At 36.6% G+C, this 21,123-nt stretch overlaps 4 protein-coding genes across 7 annotated transcripts in view; 1 reads left to right on the plus strand and 3 right to left on the minus strand.

Moving 5' to 3' along the window:
- The window catches only part of gfpt1 (glutamine--fructose-6-phosphate transaminase 1), a 15,042-nt gene extending 6,078 nt beyond the window's left edge, over nt 1–8,964 (minus strand). Inside the window, exons 1-13 of the mRNA XM_033973230.2 lie at nt 8,863–8,964; nt 7,655–7,762; nt 7,323–7,430; nt 7,115–7,240; nt 6,972–7,030; nt 6,761–6,895; nt 6,611–6,672; nt 6,450–6,529; nt 6,236–6,344; nt 5,978–6,141; nt 5,396–5,491; nt 5,151–5,248; nt 4,905–5,025 (exon numbers count right to left, since the gene is read on the minus strand). Of these exons, the coding sequence (XP_033829121.1) occupies nt 4,905–5,025; nt 5,151–5,248; nt 5,396–5,491; nt 5,978–6,141; nt 6,236–6,344; nt 6,450–6,529; nt 6,611–6,672; nt 6,761–6,895; nt 6,972–7,030; nt 7,115–7,240; nt 7,323–7,430; nt 7,655–7,762; nt 8,863–8,869 (1,273 nt within the window). The 5' untranslated portion in view covers nt 8,870–8,964. The remainder of the gene's footprint in view (nt 1–4,904; nt 5,026–5,150; nt 5,249–5,395; nt 5,492–5,977; nt 6,142–6,235; nt 6,345–6,449; nt 6,530–6,610; nt 6,673–6,760; nt 6,896–6,971; nt 7,031–7,114; nt 7,241–7,322; nt 7,431–7,654; nt 7,763–8,862) is intronic.
- The window catches only part of med22 (mediator complex subunit 22), a 25,170-nt gene extending 7,578 nt beyond the window's left edge, over nt 1–17,592 (minus strand). The window contains exons 1-4 of one of the 4 annotated variants that reach the window (XM_033973234.2): nt 17,153–17,592; nt 15,051–15,131; nt 14,705–14,913; nt 13,564–13,756 (exon numbers count right to left, since the gene is read on the minus strand). In XM_033973234.2, coding sequence (XP_033829125.1) covers nt 13,564–13,756; nt 14,705–14,913; nt 15,051–15,131; nt 17,153–17,275 — 606 coding nt within the window. In that variant the 5' untranslated portion in view covers nt 17,276–17,592. Of the gene's footprint in view, nt 1–13,563; nt 13,757–14,053; nt 14,914–15,050; nt 15,132–17,152 lie in introns of those variants that run through there. The other 3 variants (XM_033973235.2, XR_008648824.1, XM_033973236.2) reach the window with 3 other exon arrangements.
- nfu1 (NFU1 iron-sulfur cluster scaffold homolog (S. cerevisiae)) lies at nt 9,427–11,448 on the minus strand. Its single transcript, XM_033973233.2, has 8 exons — nt 11,374–11,448; nt 10,926–11,023; nt 10,719–10,854; nt 10,425–10,491; nt 10,223–10,340; nt 10,083–10,146; nt 9,835–10,009; nt 9,427–9,735 (listed from the first exon to the last, which is right to left on the minus strand). Exons 1-8 carry the CDS (start codon nt 11,430–11,432, stop codon nt 9,700–9,702), a joined length of 753 nt encoding a protein of 250 aa, XP_033829124.1. The 5' UTR covers nt 11,433–11,448; the 3' UTR covers nt 9,427–9,699.
- On the plus strand, nt 11,494–13,238 carry c9h9orf78 (chromosome 9 C9orf78 homolog). The gene is made up of 9 exons (XM_033973232.2): nt 11,494–11,652; nt 11,811–11,870; nt 11,970–12,021; nt 12,108–12,178; nt 12,261–12,338; nt 12,441–12,638; nt 12,709–12,845; nt 12,941–13,048; nt 13,127–13,238. Exons 1-9 carry the CDS (start codon nt 11,576–11,578, stop codon nt 13,222–13,224), a joined length of 879 nt encoding a protein of 292 aa, XP_033829123.1. The 5' UTR covers nt 11,494–11,575; the 3' UTR covers nt 13,225–13,238.
- Nucleotides 17,593–21,123: the final 3,531 nt, after the last annotated feature.

Below are 21,123 nucleotides of genomic sequence, written 5' to 3' on the forward strand. Positions count from 1 at the left end.
GCATTTATTGCTATCTTTTAAACTTTAGGATCCATATTGGTCATGGCTATATTGTTGTGTTTGCGTTTGGCAGGGAACGCTAAGGTCATGACCTTAAATCCTCCTGTTTCAGCCTCTACCTCGAGTTGGGATGTTGAAACACAAAATAGAGAAGACAGTTGAAATGATTAAATTAGGATAAAATTGGATGGCATTTATTAGTGACTGTATCTTGTTGTGGCCAGATGGGGTATAGTTCTTATAAAGTGTTATTCATATAAATAAATTGACTAAATAAATAAGAATTTAGAAAACAGTTGATATCATTAGATGTTATTAGAAGATATAGATAAATGCTTAATAAATGTGAAATAAAACTGTTATTAAGAAAATACTAAGCTTGTTAAATTTATAAAATAAATAATAATGCATAAATAAAATTAAGAAAATATTAAGATTGTTAAAAAAAATAATAATAATAAAAAATTAAATAAATAAAATAAATAATCTCAATTAAGAACTATAATAAGGCAATGCTGGCTCCTAGATAGATTTCGCACGCTATCTAAGTAAACCGTTTATTAAATAGTGACTCATTCTATAAAAATCATAGACTCTACGTCTTGAATACAATCAAAGCAATATCCAAATTGTTATACAGCAGCTGAGAAGGTAATTTAACAAAATACTAAAATATCACAATGTCCCAATTAAATCACATTAAACCAATTAATAGAGTTCTGGAAAATAAGGCACTTCACGAAGAAACAGATTCCAAAGAAGGCTCGAGAAAACAAGTCCATCATTCAAGACATAATCAAGAAGTGATTACTACTACAAGGAGAAGGGGGTGATCTTAAAGGAAGAACTTCTGAGAGAACCTGTTGTGGGAATATATCCAACTCTTGAAGAAATAACTAGCAGTAAAACATCAAAGAAAAGCAAAGGTCATGAAGCTGGAATAAAGACAACACAGATGCTGATGTTGACATCCTGGTACTGTGTTCCACTCCCAAAGACAGTGATAGGATGACTCTTCAGGTGGCCTACAACATGGAGGCCCCAAAGCTATGCTGTTTGAGTCAAGTCCCCCGCTGTCCTGTCCTCTCTGTAAAGCTTCACTGATAACAACCTACTGATAAGCAATGTGCTGGAGTGGAGAGACACTATTGTGGCCAGAATCAATGAGGCCTACAACGCTGACATTAACTACGACGTCCAGCTTCTTCATTGCAACTTCATTGTTGAGTTCCAGAAAAATGTCCAAGCTTTTCTGGATGCTGCCATCAAGGTGCTCAGGGAGACCCAGTTCCGTCTTCCTGGCTCTGAGGAGATGACCACCCTGCCTGTTGTTCTGAAGGATATGACCACCAGCATTGCTACTGTTCTTCGCACCACCATCCAAGTTGTCTATGACAACATGGAGTACTACTACAATGCTTTTGTGGACACTTTTAGCACCGTGGAGCTGCGCATGCCAATCGGACATGTGATGACCATTGGTCAAATCATCGACAATGTCGAAATAACTGGCAAAGGCATCTCTGACCAAATGTGGACTTCGTGAACAACATGGAGAGCCTGGATACTACGCTGGTCAAGATCAGCGAGACCCTGAAAGCGGTTGTAAACAAAACTCAAGAGTTTGTCGTTTCCATCAACTCTGACTATCTGGATGGTCTTTTGGCCAATGTGAACACAGCATACAGATGAGTTGTGACTGCTGTGAAGGACATTGCAGACCGAGTGTCCACCCTGGATATGGAACAGCTGAACCCTGTCTTTGAGTCTGTTGTAGATATGTTTATTTACGTCATCGACCAGTTCAATGTGACTGTGCACAGCACTGTGCAACAAGTGTCTGAGGAGGCTCAGAGATATGTGAAAGCCAGCACTGGCTGCCTGGAGATTGAGCTGCCCCTCCCTTGCTTCAGTGAGGAGCCTAAACAAACATTACCACCAACTCACACAAAGAAGGAGACTGAAGAACAGAAAAAGTGGGGACTAACTACTGTGAAGTTACAATTGCAGAAATACCAAACTGAACTTAAAGAAGAAAGCAGTCAAACACCTAACTGCTGATGTTTTTCCACAATTTGGAATTCCACAAGGCATAAGTCAAGGAGTTGTGAACGAATAAATGCCACTGTCAAGAGAACACTTGTGAAGGATGAAGAAAGTCGACCAAATCCGGACATCACTGGACACGGTGACTCTGAGGAGCAACCCCGACCACCTGCTACCACTAGGGCTCCAGAGAAGGAGGAGAAAAGAGGGAGAAGAAGACGAAGGAAAAGAGAAGAAGACGAAGGAAAAGGAGAGTATAGGCCATATTTTTTGAAAAATGTTTTGAAAATTTTCCATGTGTATTCTTGATTATGCTAATTATGCTCATTTCTGTTGTTCTAGTGTTGTACGTTCCCCTTATTCATTGAAGTGTTGAGAATGGCCTCGGACAGCCAACAATCAAAATGACAAGCCTCGATTAAACCAAGTTGGCAAACCAATAATACAGGTAAGAGACAATGGGCACTGAAAAGAGTAAAGAGAGGGACACCAAAACTTGTAAAATATTGTTATAAGGGACAAACTTGCAACATACTATTCAATCTACAGTATGTGAAGTGCTAGACCGTGTGCGAGATGTACCCGCTATAGATCATGCATTAAATGTACAAATTGTCTGTAAGGACACATGTCTGACAAAATAATGTTTACGATGATAAAGTTATAGAGATCGCCAGAGTTATAACCAGCACCAATGGACAATATAATAAAGAGAAAGATAATTTTGAAACTGACTTACAACAGAGAATTACTTTAAAAAAAAATAGGAAAATTATGCTTCTTATCAAACGAACCTAAAACATTGTAGAGGGCGCAAATCAATTACTCAACGATGCAATCCTTTAATATTATCTATCAAAAATCCTACATTTTATGACTCTGGAATATTCCATGGGATTCCAGTGTTCCAAATTTGATACTGTACCTGCAATAGAAAAATAAAGTTAAATTTTGAAGGCTACATCTAAACAACAATTTTGAACCTAATAAACCTGTTCCAGAAAATGATTTAACCAGAGAAATAAAATTGAAACAAACAAAACTGAAATATGTAATGAATGAAAATACTTGGCTAAAATGGGTACAGTATACTGCTCAAATACTACATCAATACCATATTCTAATGAAAAAGACCTGACCTGTATACTTAACCTCTTCACTAAAAATCATTTGATAAAACTGAATGCTATCACTTATATAATAAATTACCAGTAGTAGCTTTAAAAGATGTACCATCTTGGACTATGGGAATGGCTACTTGTGTCCTTAAAGATGCAGTTATACATATAGACACAAGAAGTAATGATAAAAATGAAATGGAAAGTTTTACTAACGATTTCTGTTATTAGACTTTATCTTCTGATAATTATGGAGAATTTGCTTTTAACTGAACACACTACTGCTTGTGCAGATATTTGGTGGTTGCAATGTGCAAATTTACATTTGTATGCCATTCTATCAAAAACATGGTGTTTGTGCATCAATTATGTTAATTATTCTATTCACTATAAGGTGTAGCAAATTCACTAAATTTAAAACAAATTAAATTGTCATACAGAGTTAACTCAAGAAATAATCATGCATTTAAGAGGTCGTTGTCTTATCAATCTAAAACCAAACCCAAAGGATTGCCTTAGATATGTTACTTGCCAAAGAATAATAAATATGTATCAAGTTTGAAGCAGAATGCTGTACTTATATACTAAATAATACCTCTCCTGATGGGAGTATTACTAAGGATCTGAACCACCTTAAGTCTTTGTCCATGGAATTTGCTAAAAATCCTGGCGCATCTGAAAACACTTGGTCAAATTGGCTCTACAAAATGTTTGTTATCTTAGTCATAATTGGATGTTGTGTCATGCCATGTCTTAGATTGCTGGTAGAGATCGAAGACATGTGCAGGGCCACTGTCCTAATGAAGAAGTTCCCTCGTCACAAATTTCGTTATTCTCCGTAAGGTCTCAATTCTCATGTCCTGAACCAATTGACTAAGTTTGGTCAAAACTATGTAGATTGATCATTTGTTTTAAAAGATATAAAATCCAAATTCTGAATCCTAGTAAGTGCTCCTTGTTTCTTATTTGCTGTCCGAGAGTCATGTGTTAATTTATGTTTTATGTTAGCCTAAGGGCTGGGATGTGTTATAATGCAGTGACTAAAGCTAATGCTAATATTTTACTCATTAGGGGAACTTTAAGTTGAATGCATTATTATGTGAAAGTAGTGTTTTGTTTTTAATTTTGGTGTGATCACATGTTTTTAATGTGATCAAAAGGGGGGATTGTGAGATTAATGTTTCATGTAACATGATATTATTATACTTGATATATTATACTTTGACCTGTATGTTTTTGTGGGTGCCAGTGTGGCACGATGATGTCATAATGTACTTGGAACATACATGGACGTGGAAGTGCTATGTGCATTTTTGTACCAAAACGTGCAAGACGTGTGTTTCTTAAGAAAGACCAGATCAGCATGCTGACTTTGTCTTCATTGAACCCAGATAACATGTACATGTCTGTATATTCTAAGCTAATCATTAAGAGAATGTGACGTGTGCTACTAGTATATAGAGCCCACTCTGGAGATGTAAAATTAGGAGATGAAGAGATCATGATGTTGAATCAGTTTGAATGATGCCTGTGCCAAAATAAAGAACCTGGTTTATGGATCTACTTGAGCCTACTGGACTTTTGTTTGCGGTGTGCCTCCGGGAAAAGCTGACACTATGAAAAATGCAGGCCCTATCCCCCTGCTCTATTGGACAGGACACATCACAGATGAAAAGGGGTCAAGAGTGTGTAGAGACATTCAGCTGGACGAGATCATTTAATGGTACTCTGTGCTCTCACCTGATTGGCTAATAAAGAAACAGACGTCATCTCTGAACACAGGAGTGTTTCTGTCCAGAAAATCACTGGCTAGCTCCACCATCACAGGCAGCTCAGTCAGTTCCTCCAGCACCTGGCGAGTCTGATGTATAAACAAAGCATTGTATTAAGCAGAGTAGTGCACAACACAGTCAAACTGTACCCAGTCAGCTGTGTATTGCTAAACAGAGCCAATTAAAAAAAACTGCTATGCTCGGCTTTACACACCGCTACACCAGCATGGTAACTGGTGCCACAAGCAATAAGGATCAGGCGTCTGCATCTTTGGATCTCCTTGATGTGGTCTTTCAGTCCACCAAGTGTCACTGCAAAAACAACAGCAGCCAATCAATTACTGCAGCAAGATGTAATTTTTAATAACTTCTAGGTGACATAATTATGTGGCAACAGAAATATAGCTAAGACTATTGGAGCTGTGCTTTAATTAACCTCAACAGTGATCCATTCCTAACCTGTGTTGTTTTCAAAATTGACTCTTCCTCTCATGGTGTTGACCACGGACTCTGGCTGCTCAAAGATTTCCTTCTGCATGAAAGAACTGTAGTTTCCTAAAAGAGAGAGAAAATGCCATTATCTAAATAAACTAATGGTCTTTAAGTGCTCTGAAGCAGGATAACATTTTAAAAGTAGCACTTTTCCCTGCTGTGTAAAGGATTTTGAAGAATTTAAGTTCATAACATTTGATTTACCACTGCCATCTACTGGATTACAGGGGAAGATACATACATAAGTACATAAATAGAATCACAGAAATACTATATTTAATGTTAATGACACATAATTTTAGGCATCACAGAAAGACAGCATTTTGGTTTAGGACCAAAAGGTCATTGTACATTGGGTCACCTACATCTCGAAGGCAAAGAAAATGACTACTATGGGCAAAGATTGCCTGAAGGTGACAGGTTTATTGCCTCCTGAAGAATACAACCACACAATTGAATGTGGTAATAACAAGGTTGTAAACAAAATGACAAAGCAGAGAAATGCAAATGTAAAATAGGGTTATGCATCTACATAGTGTTAACTCTCACCTTTCATGATCTGCTGCAGCTCCATCTGCAAGGTCTGGATGGCTCGGGCTGGGTAGTCTCCCGCTGTACGTTTGATCCTATGGATTGATAGCCTGCCATCCATAACAGCAGCAACGTCATCATCCTCCAGGAAAATTACCCGGTTTGTGTGTTCAATCACTGCACTGCAAAGACAAATGAATTTTGAAGTTGAAATTACTTTGCTACAATATCCTTAAAGGAGACATCTAAGTAATTGTGATAAATTAGGACACTTACCTTGCATCAGAAGCAAAGTAGTACTCCACAGCCTTCTCATCAACAGGAAACAGGCAGGTGTCCTGGTCTGTCCTTGGTAAAGCGCTGCAGCTCTTCTTATCTTTTCCAGCTTAAAAAAATTAAATAAATTATAGTAAGTGAATGTTAAAATATTTTATTTTTTATATCATATCATATTATATAACGTGTCCAATACTAGATTATGTTTACATACAGGAGCGGTACAGCACTGGAATGTGGTCAGTGGACAGCTTGTGATCGCTTCTCACTCCCATCAACAAAGGACTTCCCCTCCTAAAAACAAAATTTACATGAAATATTCTTTCAAAATGAATTAATCGGGTAGAAGTTACATATAGCATACTATATGTATACCTTGTGCCAACTGCCTCTCCTGGGTAATGGACACTCTTGAAGACCAATGCAAAAGCTCCCTCCTGACAAGAAAACAATTGAAACATGAACTGACTGATAGACTGATCTCTAATGGCTCTAATGTCTAGTTTGGCACTATGGGGCTCTTACCAGTTGCTGGATCACTCGCTCCACCAGAGTAGGAAAGCTGATGTCGTCACTTTCTCTGTTATCATACATGTACTTCACCAATTTAGCAATGCTCTCTGTGTCAGTGTCTGACTCAAACTCATAGCCTTTGCTTTCCTGTACACAAACTTTAAGTCAGCATCTTTTTAAGAAAGATTTTTTAAAAGGATTTTGCATAAAACATTTCCTTTACCAGAAATTTCTTCAGATCTTTATAGTTGGTGATAATTCCATTGTGAATGACAATAAACTCTGAAATAAACAGGCAATAGAATAGTAATTGAAAAACTGATAGGTGGGGGCTGGGGGGTGTCAGTGATTTATTCAAATGTTTACCATTGCTCTTGTCTGATCTGTGTGGATGGCTGTTAACTGGGCTTGGCACTCCGTGAGTGGCCCATCGGGTGTGTGCAATGCCAAGATGAACATCAAACTCAACATCAAGGTCCAGATCCTGCTGCTCTAAAGTTCAGACATAAAGACAACATTTTAAAAGCAGCAGTGTGATGAAAAAAAAAAAATCAACAGCACAACATTTTCTTACTGTGAATCTCCTCATCCAGAGCCTTTACTTTTCCACGTTGCTTAATCAGCTGAATACATTTTGCATTTGATTCCCATTCTTTGCTGTTTCCAGAATCAATGCCCACACCTAACAAAACCAAAAATCAAAACTTAAGATGTGCGCAACAATATGCAACCATTATTTTAAGAATACCGTGCATCATCATTCACAGGATAGGTAAATTGTAAACTTGCAACATCATGGTTAGCATAGCAAATCATTATTAGACACTTCATTTAGTTGGGGAAACAAAAAAAATGAAAAAATATGGCCCAGCATTGGCCTTGGGTATTTCTATTGTATATTCTTACCAGCAGAATCATAACCTCGGTACTCCAGACGCCGCAAGCCTTTGAGAAGGATCTCAAGGATCTCTTTGCGAGTCCTTGGCACATGGTAGTTGAGATAGGCAAAAATTCCTTTGGGGAGGGGGACAGATAAGACAAGCTACTTTAATTATCTCCTTGGGAAAATGCATCACACTTACTGACAAGCAGGAATTACAACAAAGGTAAATACTTCAAAACATATCATATAACTAGAACAGAAATGCATAACTAAACAAATACCCCAACCTGAAAGACCAGTTATAAAGTCATATACAGAGATGAGCTCTTGAAACTCTGAATGAGTATGTCAATACAATAAAACACTACATGTCAAAGAAGATTCATAGACTTTTCTCATGAAACTGTTCAGAGTAGCTATTGTTGTACAATACAATACTGTACAGTATAAGCTAAATGGTAATATATAAAGTTTACCAAGCCTATTCACAGTTGGGGATGGGTGGAAGTAAAGCAGGGTATGTACTGGTTAAACAGAGCACTCATTCATGAGCACAGATGATGGACCTGGGGCAATATGCCAAAAGGAACAGCAAATAGCGGGTAGTAAGCAAATCTGTGTTGAATTAAACATCCAAAGCAGTCCCTTGTTTAAGATAAAGATTAACTATTTGAATCTATATAGTACATTTACAAAAGTTAAAAAACAGTATTGAGCTTGAACGAGTGAGTCCAGTCTGACCAGTGTTTTCAGCCTGCGGCCGCAGTGAGAACAGACGAGTCTGCCAACGCTGAACAGGTAATGGATTGATAATGGATTGTAGGCGACAATTATCGGCCACAGATATAATAACCAAATCTGCTATATACATTACTTATTAAGAGGAGAAACATTTTTGATGGCTTCACATAATATTATCGTTATATTGTTTTCACGTAATGGCATATATACATCCCCACCATTTTAGACAGTACAGATTAATGGCACAATAAACACCCAAACATAAATAAATCACATTAAGATTAAATTGTGCATTGATTAAAATGTAGCAAAAGGCACTAGAGTAGCTTATTACTAGCATAACGTAAATGCTAAACCCTTATCCATCACGAGCTAATATTTCACCTACTCAGATACAAAAGATGTACGGCGCGATTTACTGTTGGTTTACTGCCTAGTCCAGAAACACACATTTCCATAAAGAAAAATAAAGTCTTATTCTCGTACTCACCACACATGTTGGCTTCTGGACTGGTGTAGCTGAATAGTGTGGCTGCGGGGAACGCCTGTCACTTGAGTTGTGCCTCCGCAGTAACCACGGAACAGGATCTGCATGGCGCGCTCTGATTGGCTGCAGCACCTGCCAATCATGTTGCGTACATAGATACAGGCTCTTCTGACGTGGCACCAAGATGCGCCATGGATCTAGGATGCACATATTACTCGTTTTACTCGTCTAACCCAATTCTCTTACTTTTTTGTTTTTGAGGGACTTTTTGAAATACAACTTCTCTCCTTTCAGTCCATTTCAAGGATTACAAACTATTCGTCCTCAAGACCAATCTTATTAAGACCCCTCATCAATAAACCATAACCAATAAACTATAGCACGATAATAATAAACTATAGTAGCGGTTATCCAGAATAGCTAAGTATGATTATTTATCTTAACAGCAGCATACTTGTCAATTTTTAAGAAGAAACAACAACACATGTTCTAGCCTCAATGTTTTCTAGATAAAATTATGTGTAAAAAAAAAAATAATAATAAATAAATAAATAAAAAACACATTGTATGTACAGTGGTTTAATAATAAATATTCAGTATTAATTAAACAGTCTGCATTTTAGAAGGAAAAACTAGTTTGAGGTGAAATCTGTGCATTTTTTTTTTCTTGTAAGTAAAAAAGGTGAATTATATTTTTGACAGTATTTTGTAAAGAAAATACATGAATTTCTCCAGTTTGTCTTTGAAAACAATGATATGTTTCACTGTTTACGTTGGACGTCATTTGACTCCACCAAGGAGGGTGGAAGAATGTGTTGGCTGTAGATGTTGCAACATGACTTAAACTTGAGCGGCCTCCTCGTCCTCATCTTTCACCTTTCAAACAAGAAAAGTGGAATGTATAAGTAGCTATACATCACTGCAACTTGTCTGCTGTGTATGCAAAAAAAAAAAACCAACAACAAAAAATCTAACCTGCTCCACAGAGTCAACCTCTGGGATGTAAAACTGCAACATGTTTTGGATACCACTCTTCAAAGTAACAATAGAACTGGGGCAACTAGTGCAGGAGCCCTGTAGCTTCAGTTTAACAACTCCATCCTCAAATCCCCGATAGATAACATCCCCTCCATCTTCCTGCACCGTGGGCCTAAAAGAGAGAGAGCATAATAAATTACAATAATATTTAATTTACTATAATTAATCTCAAATGTCACAGATACCTTATTCTAGTATCCAACAACTCTTTAATCATCGCAACAACTTCATCATCTTCATCTGATGGTGCTGAAAGAGTAAACAAATAGAGTGAGATATGTTTGAATAAAACTTTTTTTTTTACTCAATTTTAACTGTATTTTACCTGTATCTGGATTAGGCTTGCTGTCGTCATTGACAACTGGCAGTCCTGATGTGAAAAAATCCATAATGGTGGCAAATACATCAGGCTTTATGACTTTCCATTCCATTTCAGCACCAGCCTAAGTTATTTTTACATTATTTTGTATGGTTAGAAACAATGCATTAATCCACATTAAACTGATGCCATAAAACATTGGCAATACCTTTGTTATAGTGATAAAATCCGGCCCAAAGAAAACACTTTTTACACCATCTATTCTAAAGAGCTGTCTGAAAAGAATCAAAATGACAAGATTTTAACTACATAACGATAACAATATAATAAAATATTTTTATATTGTGCTTTTCAAGGTAACCCAAAGACCCATTACAGTTAAAACATTAAAAGAGACAAGAACAAACTAAGAACATATTTCTATAGAATTCTAGAATTACTACAAAATAAATAACTATTATAATCCAATCAGTTTTAAAATTGTCTTGGGGAAATCAATTACCTGGCTAATGGCGAACAGTAAGCATCACGAGGGCCAGCAAAATTCATTGTTCCTGAATCAAGAACTGTGCGACCGGGAAGAAACTTTAGACTGTTTGGGTTTGGTGTGTCCTGTGTTTGCACAAACATGGTTCTTGCTAAGGTCATAAAATGTGATTAGTCAGTATATATTTTAAGAAATTTGTAATGCTACTGTAGAAATACAAACCAGAAACTATCCAGGGAAGATTTTGTGTCCCAAGGCTTTGAATTCCTGTTTTATGCGCTGGCCAATGGAATTCAGCACGCGGATACCAATTTCCCAGACTGATGTGGAATATAAAAGAGACATTAATAATCAAATAATCAGGCCATAACGCTGTATTAGGGTGGAAAACCTTTGGAAACACGAAATACTTTTGGAAACCTAAGTTTGAGTACTTTTTGAAGTTACCGTGAGCAATAAGACCTCGTATCTGAGCAAATGTAGTAAAGTAATTATTGGCAAAAGAGCTATTCCAAACATTACGTTTCTTATTACATTACCCCGCAGGTATGACTTTGACCATACGCCGACAACATTCAACATTTTAATTTCAGTTATTACACTATTCGAGCATAATATAATTCGCTGAGCGGCAATTAATACATGAACAATAGAATATCCGCAACCTTACCCTCGCATTATATTTGAAGAAATACGCATCAATGTAGAGACCTGTCTGCACGTCGCCATGTTTGTTTTGATTGGCTTAACAGACCCCGGAAGTAGAAGAGGAAGTGACGTAATATTATTGTACGTTGGTTAAAGTAGTCCCACATTTTCTCATTCGTACACATTTTTTTTTGTCAAAGCATCATAGTTAAATAGACTAAACAATGCCGTGTGGGAAGAATTTTAGAAGGAGAAAAGACTCCTCGGATGAAGAAGAAGATGAGACAACAGAAGAAGTCAGGTACAATGTAATTTTACTTGGTGTTAACGATATTGTTGATCATTTTGCCTGTGTTGTGTACCTGGTTCTCTCTCACGGTTCGATTGGGACTTTATTTGCCATCTGGTTTAAAGTACAAAATGTAAATGTAGTTCTCACACACTGTTTTTATATCGCAGGTCAAAACTGGAGGAAGCAAAGGAGCTTCAGAGCTTGCGCAGGAGACAGAATGGGGTCAGGTAAGGAAGAGTGATTTTAAGGGAGAATTAACAGCAATTTAAATTAGATTTGAATCGTACATTAATTCGAATCGTAACCTTAAAACCTACGTCCATCAGTGTTACGGCCTTGTTGGTTGGAGAAAAATTACCACCTGAAGCTGAAATTGATGTAAGTCACACGTTTTCTATAGATTGTACAAGAGCCATTGAGTCATTGATTTAAGTGAAATCCTTTTACTATTATGTATTTTATAGAATGATCCCTTCAAGCTGAAATCTGGTGGAATTGTAGACATGAAGAAGGTCAAAGATAGAAACAGAGACATGTAAGTAATCAAAGCCTTCTTTCATTTGTACAGATTTTTAAAATGATTCTGATTAAAATGTGAACTTCCATATCATCAACAGGACAGAAGATGAGACAGATCTTAGTCTTGGTACTTCATTTTCTGCTGAGACCAACAGAAGAGACGAGGATGCTGACATGTAAGTAAGACTTTTATTACATCATTTAAGTTTTGCTTTTTACAGATCCCATGTTTTAGAATACATTTATTCAGGATATGTATGTTCATGTTTTTTTTTTAGGATGAAGTACATTGAGACAGAGTTGAAAAAGAAGAAAGGTTTGGTGGAAGATGAGGAACAGAAGGTGAAAGTGAAAAATGCAGAGGACCACCTGTATGAGCTGCCAGAGAATATCAGAGTCAATTCTGCCAAGAAAACAGAAGAGATGTTGTCCAATCAGATGCTGAGTGGGATCCCTGAAGTTGACTTGGGCATTGAGTAAGTGTGCTTCACACAGATGTTCTGATATTTTGTCATGAAGCAGTTGCAATATTTAATATTCTTTCAGTGCAAAAATCAAGAACATTATTCAGACAGAAGAGGCAAAAGCCAAGTTGTTGGCAGAGCAAAGAAATAAGAAAAAAGACCTTGGAACATCATTTGTACCCACAAACATTGCTGTCAATTATGTCCAACACAATCGCTGTGAGTGGTCATGCACATTTGTTTCAAAGATTCATTTTTTTGTTTATTAACTTATGCCTGATGCTTAGGGTAATCCTATTAATGTTTTTTCCTAGTTTATCACGAGGACGTTAATGCTCCCCAAAGACATAACAACAGACATAAAGAGGAGCCTAAGCCAAGGCCGTTGCGTGTTGGAGACACAGAAAAAACAGGCCCAGAGGGTAAAAGAAACTACTCAATTTAAATTCAACATGTTATTCTATTAAATTGTGTAATAATATTCCATTAACTTCCAACAGCACCCTCTCCTCCCAATGTTCGCAAACGTCCCAACAATGAAAAGGCCACTGATGACTACCATTATGAGAAGTTTAAGAAAATGAATCGTCGATACTGATCAGCTCAAAGTTAGTTGCAACCAGGGCAACATTTTAATGTGTATATATAGTACAAATAGCTTGATTACCATTTTACTGAATTACATTTTTCCGTTATTTAGTTTTGCTAATTAGGATTGTGACCTGTAATTGTTCATGTTTGAAAGTGAGTTGGCTAAATGTCTTTCCTAATAAAATCTTCATTAAAGATCTTTTACACAAAAACACAAAGCACATATCCATGTTTGTATCATCACAAATTTGAATGAATGCCAAAATTGCTACTGTCCAAGTTATACAACTCACATTAGTGGTTTATTTCACCAAATACAAATGTAAACAACTCACTAAACAGTTTGTCAGGGCTTTTCAGTTGTGGTGGTGCTGTGTCCATTGAGGTGGTGTTGAGGGTTTGTCTCTGGTGCAAGAGGCCCATCAGTGTCCTCTCTGTCCTCTGACGGAGAACTACAGCTACTGTCTGGGGACATCCAACTGTCCGGGCGACGATAGGCCTCACAAAGGGGCACATCTGAGTTGTCCCACAGACTGTAGCTTTGCAGAGCAAAAACCAGCAGGATGCAAAGAGGCAGCACAGCAAGAAACAGGAGCAGACAAGAGCAGCAGGTCAGAATAAAGCAGTCATACAAACATTACATAAACATGAAGCATGTTATTGAAGTACTGAAACTTTAAATTAACACACAATAAGATGTTTGATTGAAACGTTTTAGTTCAGCAAAGACGGCAGTTAGTTGCTGATGGTGAAGAAGCAGAAGGAATGTAGTAAGGAAACCCACACTCAACATGCTTCATAAAGAAGGTCCTTAATGTTCAATAAAGACCAACTACTACAGCGGTTTGTCTCTTTTATTAGTTACACTTGAATGGACACTGCAAGATACAGCTTGAGCCATTTGTGTTTAAGAAAGAGTTCAAATGTAAAAAAAAAAAAAAAAGTCCCAAACAAAATTGTTCTCAAGAACTAGATGCTGAATTATATGTATATTATAAAGTCAATGTGGGAATGTAATATATTCTTATAACATCTTTGCAAGTTTACAATATATTATTTATAAATATGTTTAGTCTTATATTATTGTAACCCCTGAATTGTTGAAAATTTAAAATTTAACTTTTAAATTAACTTTTCTGTTTTATTTTGAATAATGAAGTAAAATAAAATAATAAGTACAATAAATTTTTTATGCAATTTCTGTTTTTTAACAATAGAGTAAAAGGCATAGCACAAACATTTAAACATTGATTTTCCTTTTAACTGTATCAGCTGCCTATGCACTACAATGTTATAAATGTTCAGGTTGAAAATATATACTCATATATACTATGTAAAATTCTGTATAAAAATGAACAATGGTATGAAAAAAAAGGCATAAATGAGTGATACTCCCTTTGACTGGTGGTGAGTGCAAAAGGAGACATGATTATATGCAAGCGAGTAAAGGGGAGATGAAATGGGAGCAAATATGATCCTATTTGTACCTGGAGGAGTAATATTCTTCCTCTAGCTCATATAGGTCAATGGCGATTTCATCTCTGAGGGATGTGAGTTTCTTGTCACACTCGTCTTGCAGTGAGCGAAGCTGTTGGTTCTGGAGGCTGATGGCATCATTCACGGAGGGAAAGTCGTTCAAAATCAAAAACTGTTTCAGGTCGGACACCAACTTCATCAGGGATTCGCCAGCTCGAACCTGTAAGAAGCAGCAATTCACACATCCAGCACATACACAAAATACTGATTGACTAATTAGGTTTAGGTTTTTAAAAATGTGCCACAGATTAAGGAGGGGCAGAAATTTTCAAAGGGAATGAAAAATAAAATACTAACAATGTTGGCTGCTCTGACGTGCATTTCATAGTGGTCTTGCTCTGCTTGGGTTGGTCGAGAAACCTGCGTCTCCTCCTCAATCTGTTCCAAAACAAGAACAAGAGCACAGAATTACGCATTTCAATAATGCGAGTTTAGCAAATATAAACAAATTGATGGCCCTTGCCACCGTGTGCACGTCCCACCCATGCGACAGCCATGGACGCGTGACCACCCCTGAATTCAGACCACCTCTGTATGCGACTGCCCAGCATGCCATTCTCTCTTCCTGACAGCCACCTTGGCCACTACCACTCTATTTCCATAGTGAAGTGAGCTAAGTGACTTACACTGGTGTGGTCCAGGGCATTGAACCAGCACATGAGGTTCTGAAGGTGCAATTGACTTTTTTGACTGGAGTGACCTAAATAATGTCTGTTATTTTCAATCACTTTGCACTTTTCATCTGTGATTCTCAGAGCCATAGTTACATACACAACTCTCATTATACTGGTGGGGTTCATGGTTTTGAACTAGCAACCTTGTGCATAATAAAGCGATAGTGTAATTGACATTTTTAATCAGAGTGACCTAAATAATGTTTGTATCAATTTTCAATAACTTTACATAAAGTAATTTCTCTCTTTGCATATAGACTTGGAAAGTCCAATACCCTATATCAAACAGTTTCCTGTTTGTTATAGAGTATTGCTCCAATTATGTTTTAGGCTATGTTTTAGGCTTGTCTTCATGTGTCATTCCTATAAATTTCATTGGCCTAATATAAATGACAAAGTACATGTGTTTCCCGTTCCATAGGGCTCACTTAGAGCCAATTTGTGTGGACCATGTAAAATATTGTCAATATTGAAAAAACTAAGCTGGCTCATTCTGCCAACTTTGGTGCGTTTATGTTAGCAGGAGCAACCTGTGGGAAAGAGGGCAGGTGATCTGTCTTTTATTAATGTTCATATCTTGATTTATGGACACAATAGAGAAATAAAAATACCAGGATCATGTAGAGTGAGTTAATACAAACATTTTAAGACCAAACTAACAAGCCTGACAGCAGCAGTTACAGAGAGAGGGGCAACAGTTTTCTAATATCAAGCGAATTGGATCCAGACGCTGGAGCCGAAAGTGTACCCATGATCACTTCCTATTTGAAACCCGGCGGTTAGCAGGGTACCTATGTCCATTTATATACACAGGTTATGATTTTCCCCCTCTTTTGTGTGATTTGAGTCAATGATTTGAGTTGAACAGGGAATCGGTCATATTGGATCAAAAATCCATCACTGTTTTGAAAGCGTATTTATAAAACCAACCATACATACAAAGGTAGTAAAAGTTGTTGTTTTTATACTAATTTTATACTAATATACTATACTAATTTTATACTTTATACTAATTGTATTGTGAAAAGTAATTTATATAATGACAAGATACAAAACATATACTATAATACATAGAACGCCAGGGCATTCATGGTTAAAAAAAACTTAAACAGTTACACTATTACATTGTACAAAGATGTCCGGAGACAAGCAACCTTCATATGTCAATAAGGCTTTTTTGTTTAAGCTTTTGGAAATAGTGAAAGATTTGTTTAATTATACATTAAATCAATATATTATTGTGAATATTTTCCAAAGAAAATAATAAAATGAATTGCCTTTTTTGTTTGAGTCCAAATTCTTATCATGTATACCAAAAATTATATGTTCAAATTTCAGTGAAAAAATTTGTCAATGTGATTTTTTTTAATGAATTTTCAAAGTCAGTAAAAGAGAATTCCAGTCCTAGTAATAAAATAACGCACCAAGCTCCATCACTGTTCTGAATTTCATGAGTTTAATCCAGACTTGGCCTGTTCCCCAAAGGCGGTGTTGAACTGTTCCGCGGGGCTTTGTCGTCATGGCCATTTAAGACTTTTTTTTTTTTGCCGGGCCGGTCGATCCTAGACCCCCATGTGTGTCGATTTTCAGGGGGTCAAAAATGGGGGTCTTCTTATTCTTAGCTTAATAATACTACTAATAATAATAAGAATAAGGAGAAGAAGGAGGAGGAGGAACAATGGACAAAATCTACAAGTCAACATGAACACAATGGACAACACGTACCTTTGCTGTTTTGATGATTTCGGTGAAGTTATCGAGGATAGATTTGATGTCATCTTTTAGACGTTTGTTGTAATTTTGCAACAGAGTTTCTTTACTTTGTGGGAGGACTCTTTGAGTGGCCATGGCTCCTTGCAATCTTACGGCACCGAAAGCCTTCACTACATGTAATTTTCTCAAAGCAAGTTACAGGAGCAGATAAACCATTAGGGAACTTTACAAGAGGACAGAGATGCCAGCAGCCCGGGTAAAAAAATCAACCAAAAACTAAAACCGCCACATATGCATATCTCTAATTAGTTTCCAATCCACAAGATTTCAACATAAACACCTTTCAAAAGCTTTTTAAAGAGAGGCGCAGTTTTCACTTGCAGGTCAGATCCATGCAGAAAACTGAACTGCCATTTTTCTTCTTCTTCTCGTGTGTTTTCGGTAGGACAGGCGCATTGCTGCTTCTCACAGGTTACTTTTGGTACTGCAGTAGAGTAGATCAGCTCAAATCCTTAGATGGAGACTGGTGATAAAATGTAATAGTAGTAGTAGTAGTAGTAGTAGTAGTAGTAGTAGTAGTAGTAGTAGTAGTAGTAGTAGTAGTAGTAGTAGTAGTAGTAGTAGTAGTAGTAGTAGTAGTAGTATTGTTGTTTGGGCCAAGAAGAGTCTTTGATTAGATGAGATTTTTGTTATTCCCGAACTCAGTTAATTTTTTTCAAGTACTCTCATTGGGTTCCCCTGTATAAATAAAGATACAGAAAGAAAAATTAAGTACAGATAAATAAAACTTGCATTTAACTACAGTACCTGTTCTCATGTGGTTGAGGACATTAGCCCAAACTCTGTCATTTTCAAAATATAAACTCAAACATAACACCAAAGAACTACAATTTGTGAGATCCTAAAATCTAACAACAAAAGATTTCACACAAGCCAAAGAGGGAAGGATCAGCCATTACAGAGACATCCTATATACAATATATCCAGTGTGATGTTGGTGTAGGTCTTTTCAAAAACACATTCATAATGTATTACAAAAGTAGTGATGTGATGTATTCAGTCAGTCATTCAGTCCAAAATTCATGTGTAATATATGTATGTCGGTGCACTTTCCAAAACTACTCACATAAGACACAAAAGGACACTGTGTGGTTAAAATACAAACTATAAACTAATTCATTTATAAATACATGTATAGATAGATTTATAAATCTAACCATCATCATCAGCAGAATATAACTAATAGGCTGGGGCCCTATTATCAAGTATAATGTAGCATAATGTAAAGTTGGTTTGAGTCGGTGCGCCATTGCCATGGCAACAGACCGCCCGGGCGCTATATAAGCGGGTACGCTCTCTCAGTTGCGCACTTCTCACTTGAACACTCAGTGGATGAGTGTACGTAACTTTGTTGTTCATCTTTATCCAGCCTAGTGCACCTAAACATATTTTAATGAAACTAAAGGTATTTTTTTTACATGTGTTGAGGTGGTGGGTGGGAGTGTGCGTTGGGGCGGGGGGTTGTCTGGTTATGTTTATTGATGTGTTGGGTTGTTTGGTTGTGGGGTGGTTGGGTGGGTTTGGTGGGTAGGACTGTTTTTAATGCACTGTAAAGCACTTTGTGTTACATTTTTTTGTATGAAAAGCGCTTTATAAATAAAGGTTGTTGTTGTTGTTGTTGTTGTTGTTGTTGTTGTTGTCTCTTATTAACCCATTGTCGATTGTCAGACAGGATCACAGCACTTTTTAAAGTTTGAAAACGCTCAAAATTTTGGTTCACCACTTCACCCGCTCCTTGGCATTTGGATCTATTCCACAGAAGTAAATTTAATCAAATAAAATGAGATTATGATAAATATTAATAACATAGCCTAAATACTCAATGACAAGAACAGCTTTGTCCACCAATGGGCATAAGGTTGAGTTCCCAACATCACAAAGTGCCAGGTTTATGAAAATGTTTGATAGGACGTGACTTTCACTCGACAATTTCATTTTGATTAATGATGAATAGTTGTTAAAATTCTAAATATATCAGCACGAGTGCAAAGTCAAATGTTATCCTAACATTTATAAGCAATCACTTGTGTTTTTTTTTTTGTTTTTTTTTCTTCTGGGCATCAAAATTGATCAGAGCTTGAGTGACATTTTGTGAAAAAAGATGGTGCCCTAAATTGGAATGTTTAAATATCCACATTTGATCTGCATAGAAATCCTGGCATTTGGCTTTAGTTTGAGCCTTTCATTTGAGGTTCGTTTTGATGGAGTTAGATGGGTTTGGTTTAGATGGGTTTAGCAGACTGTCAGGTGTACTTTGCTGCAGGGCTTTGCAGAGCAAAAGAGGAGACGCTTGACTCACTGAAGAAACTACACAGGACACACCATAGAGCCTGTAGAGCCTGGTATAAAAACATGTTTAATTAAATATAATTAAACATGTTTAATAAATATAATTTTTAATAAATATAATTTAATATAATTATTAATTCACTCATCAAATCGGCCCACATACCAGAATGAATTAGGCCTGAACCAAGTAAAATGCACTGTAGGTTATATTCTCAAAAGCTATAATTATATTATTCAAGTACGACATAAGTCCAAGTAGAAATTCACAGAAATAATGTTATGTTCTTCGCTGTGCAGGTCTTTTAAGTGTCATCCACCTGTAGTAATCATGTGCAGTACTGTAATGTGAATCTTGAGTACTATTTCACACTGGGTCTACAGAGGTTCAAGAGCGTGCACTGCAAACTCATGTTAAAAAGCAGGTAAAATAACGGCAGGACCTGCCACTACAATTCACCCAAGTCACTTACCTGCTCTTTATTTATTTAATGTGTTCATTTATTGCACTGTAAATATTTCATAGTTATAGCCACTTATTGTACAAATATTGTTGAGCTTGAAACATTTTCTAACAAATCAAACAAATATAATACACTGAAATCACTTTATCTACAATTTTTCCTGTCCATATGCTGCACTGTTCAGAACCACAGTCAGACACTTATTGTGCAGAGTTTTGAAGCCTCATAGCTTTACTCTGCTGACGGTGTTGTGCTATAGTTTTTATGTCTACTGTAAATCCCTTATAGTACAATTTATCTTGATTTTTGAACTTTGCGTTGCAATAGTCATTTCCCCACTGTAGGACGAATAAAGGTTCATCTATCTTAGAAATGTAATGTACACGCACACTTCATTGGTCCCATTCAAATCTGATGTTTGTGAAACAGATTTTTAATTTTTTTTTCCAAAAATTGACACTTTGTTGAAAAATCACCATGACCACGCCTAACATTTTATTTAAATGTAATTGAGAACCTTTTATTGCACATGGGTTTTGTGTCTTTTGGCCAAGTTTGAAGTGTTTTTAATGAAAACTGTTGGAGATGTTGAAAGATTATGAGTACCGATTTTGTCAATCCTGGGTTTGATCCAATATGGCTGACTTCCTGTAGAGTTTAGGGTGGGGCTATAATATAATATCATTTTTACATGTCCTGACGATCCTATTTTTGATACTAAGTTTAATTTGTCTACGATGACATTTTTCTGGTCTGGGCTCCAACTGGGGCAATGTAAATCGATTTTTGAGGTGGTGCTACTGAGTAGTCTTTCAATATTTTTTCTCTGGGTCTTCACACACTTAGAGCTCACTGAACTCAAATTTTTGATGCTTGATTTTTGTGATTTTCCTCAAAATTTTACAAATACAATAGGGCTCTCGCACAAGTGCGATGTGGATGAGTCGCTGACTTGCCAACTCCGCATATTCATACTCAGGCCCTATTAATAGTAATAAAAAACAAAAACTATATTTTTGTGGATAGATGTACAAGACAAATCAAAACCAATTTTAATATAGATATGTAAACGCTGTACATACTTTAAACCAAGTGGCAATTTGATAAGAATAGTCAACACAAATAGCAGTATCTTTAGATACATTTTAATATATGATTTTAAAGGCAGACAGT

The sequence above is a fragment of the Periophthalmus magnuspinnatus genome, chromosome 9 (assembly GCF_009829125.3).
Source record: "Periophthalmus magnuspinnatus isolate fPerMag1 chromosome 9, fPerMag1.2.pri, whole genome shotgun sequence".
Lineage (NCBI taxonomy): Eukaryota > Metazoa > Chordata > Actinopteri > Gobiiformes > Gobiidae > Periophthalmus > Periophthalmus magnuspinnatus.

What these genes read in the sequence shown, in the direction of transcription:
- nfu1 (XM_033973233.2), bottom strand. Translation starts at nt 11,432, where the DNA reads ATGGCGACGTGCAGACAGGTCTCTACATTGATGCGTATTTCTTCAAAT. An exon ending in TCTTCAAATATAATGCGAGG is followed by an intron (nt 11,024 to 11,373) that starts GTAAGGTTGCGG and finishes ATTCCACATCAG; the next exon opens with TCTGGGAAATTGGTATCCGC. An exon ending in TACTGTTCGCCATTAGCCAG is followed by an intron (nt 10,492 to 10,718) that starts GTAATTGATTTC and finishes GATTCTTTTCAG; the next exon opens with ACAGCTCTTTAGAATAGATG.
- c9h9orf78 (XM_033973232.2), top strand. Translation starts at nt 11,576, where the DNA reads ATGCCGTGTGGGAAGAATTTTAGAAGGAGAAAAGACTCCTCGGATGAA. An exon ending in AAAGATAGAAACAGAGACAT is followed by an intron (nt 12,179 to 12,260) that starts GTAAGTAATCAA and finishes TATCATCAACAG; the next exon opens with GACAGAAGATGAGACAGATC. An exon ending in GAAGTTGACTTGGGCATTGA is followed by an intron (nt 12,639 to 12,708) that starts GTAAGTGTGCTT and finishes ATATTCTTTCAG; the next exon opens with TGCAAAAATCAAGAACATTA.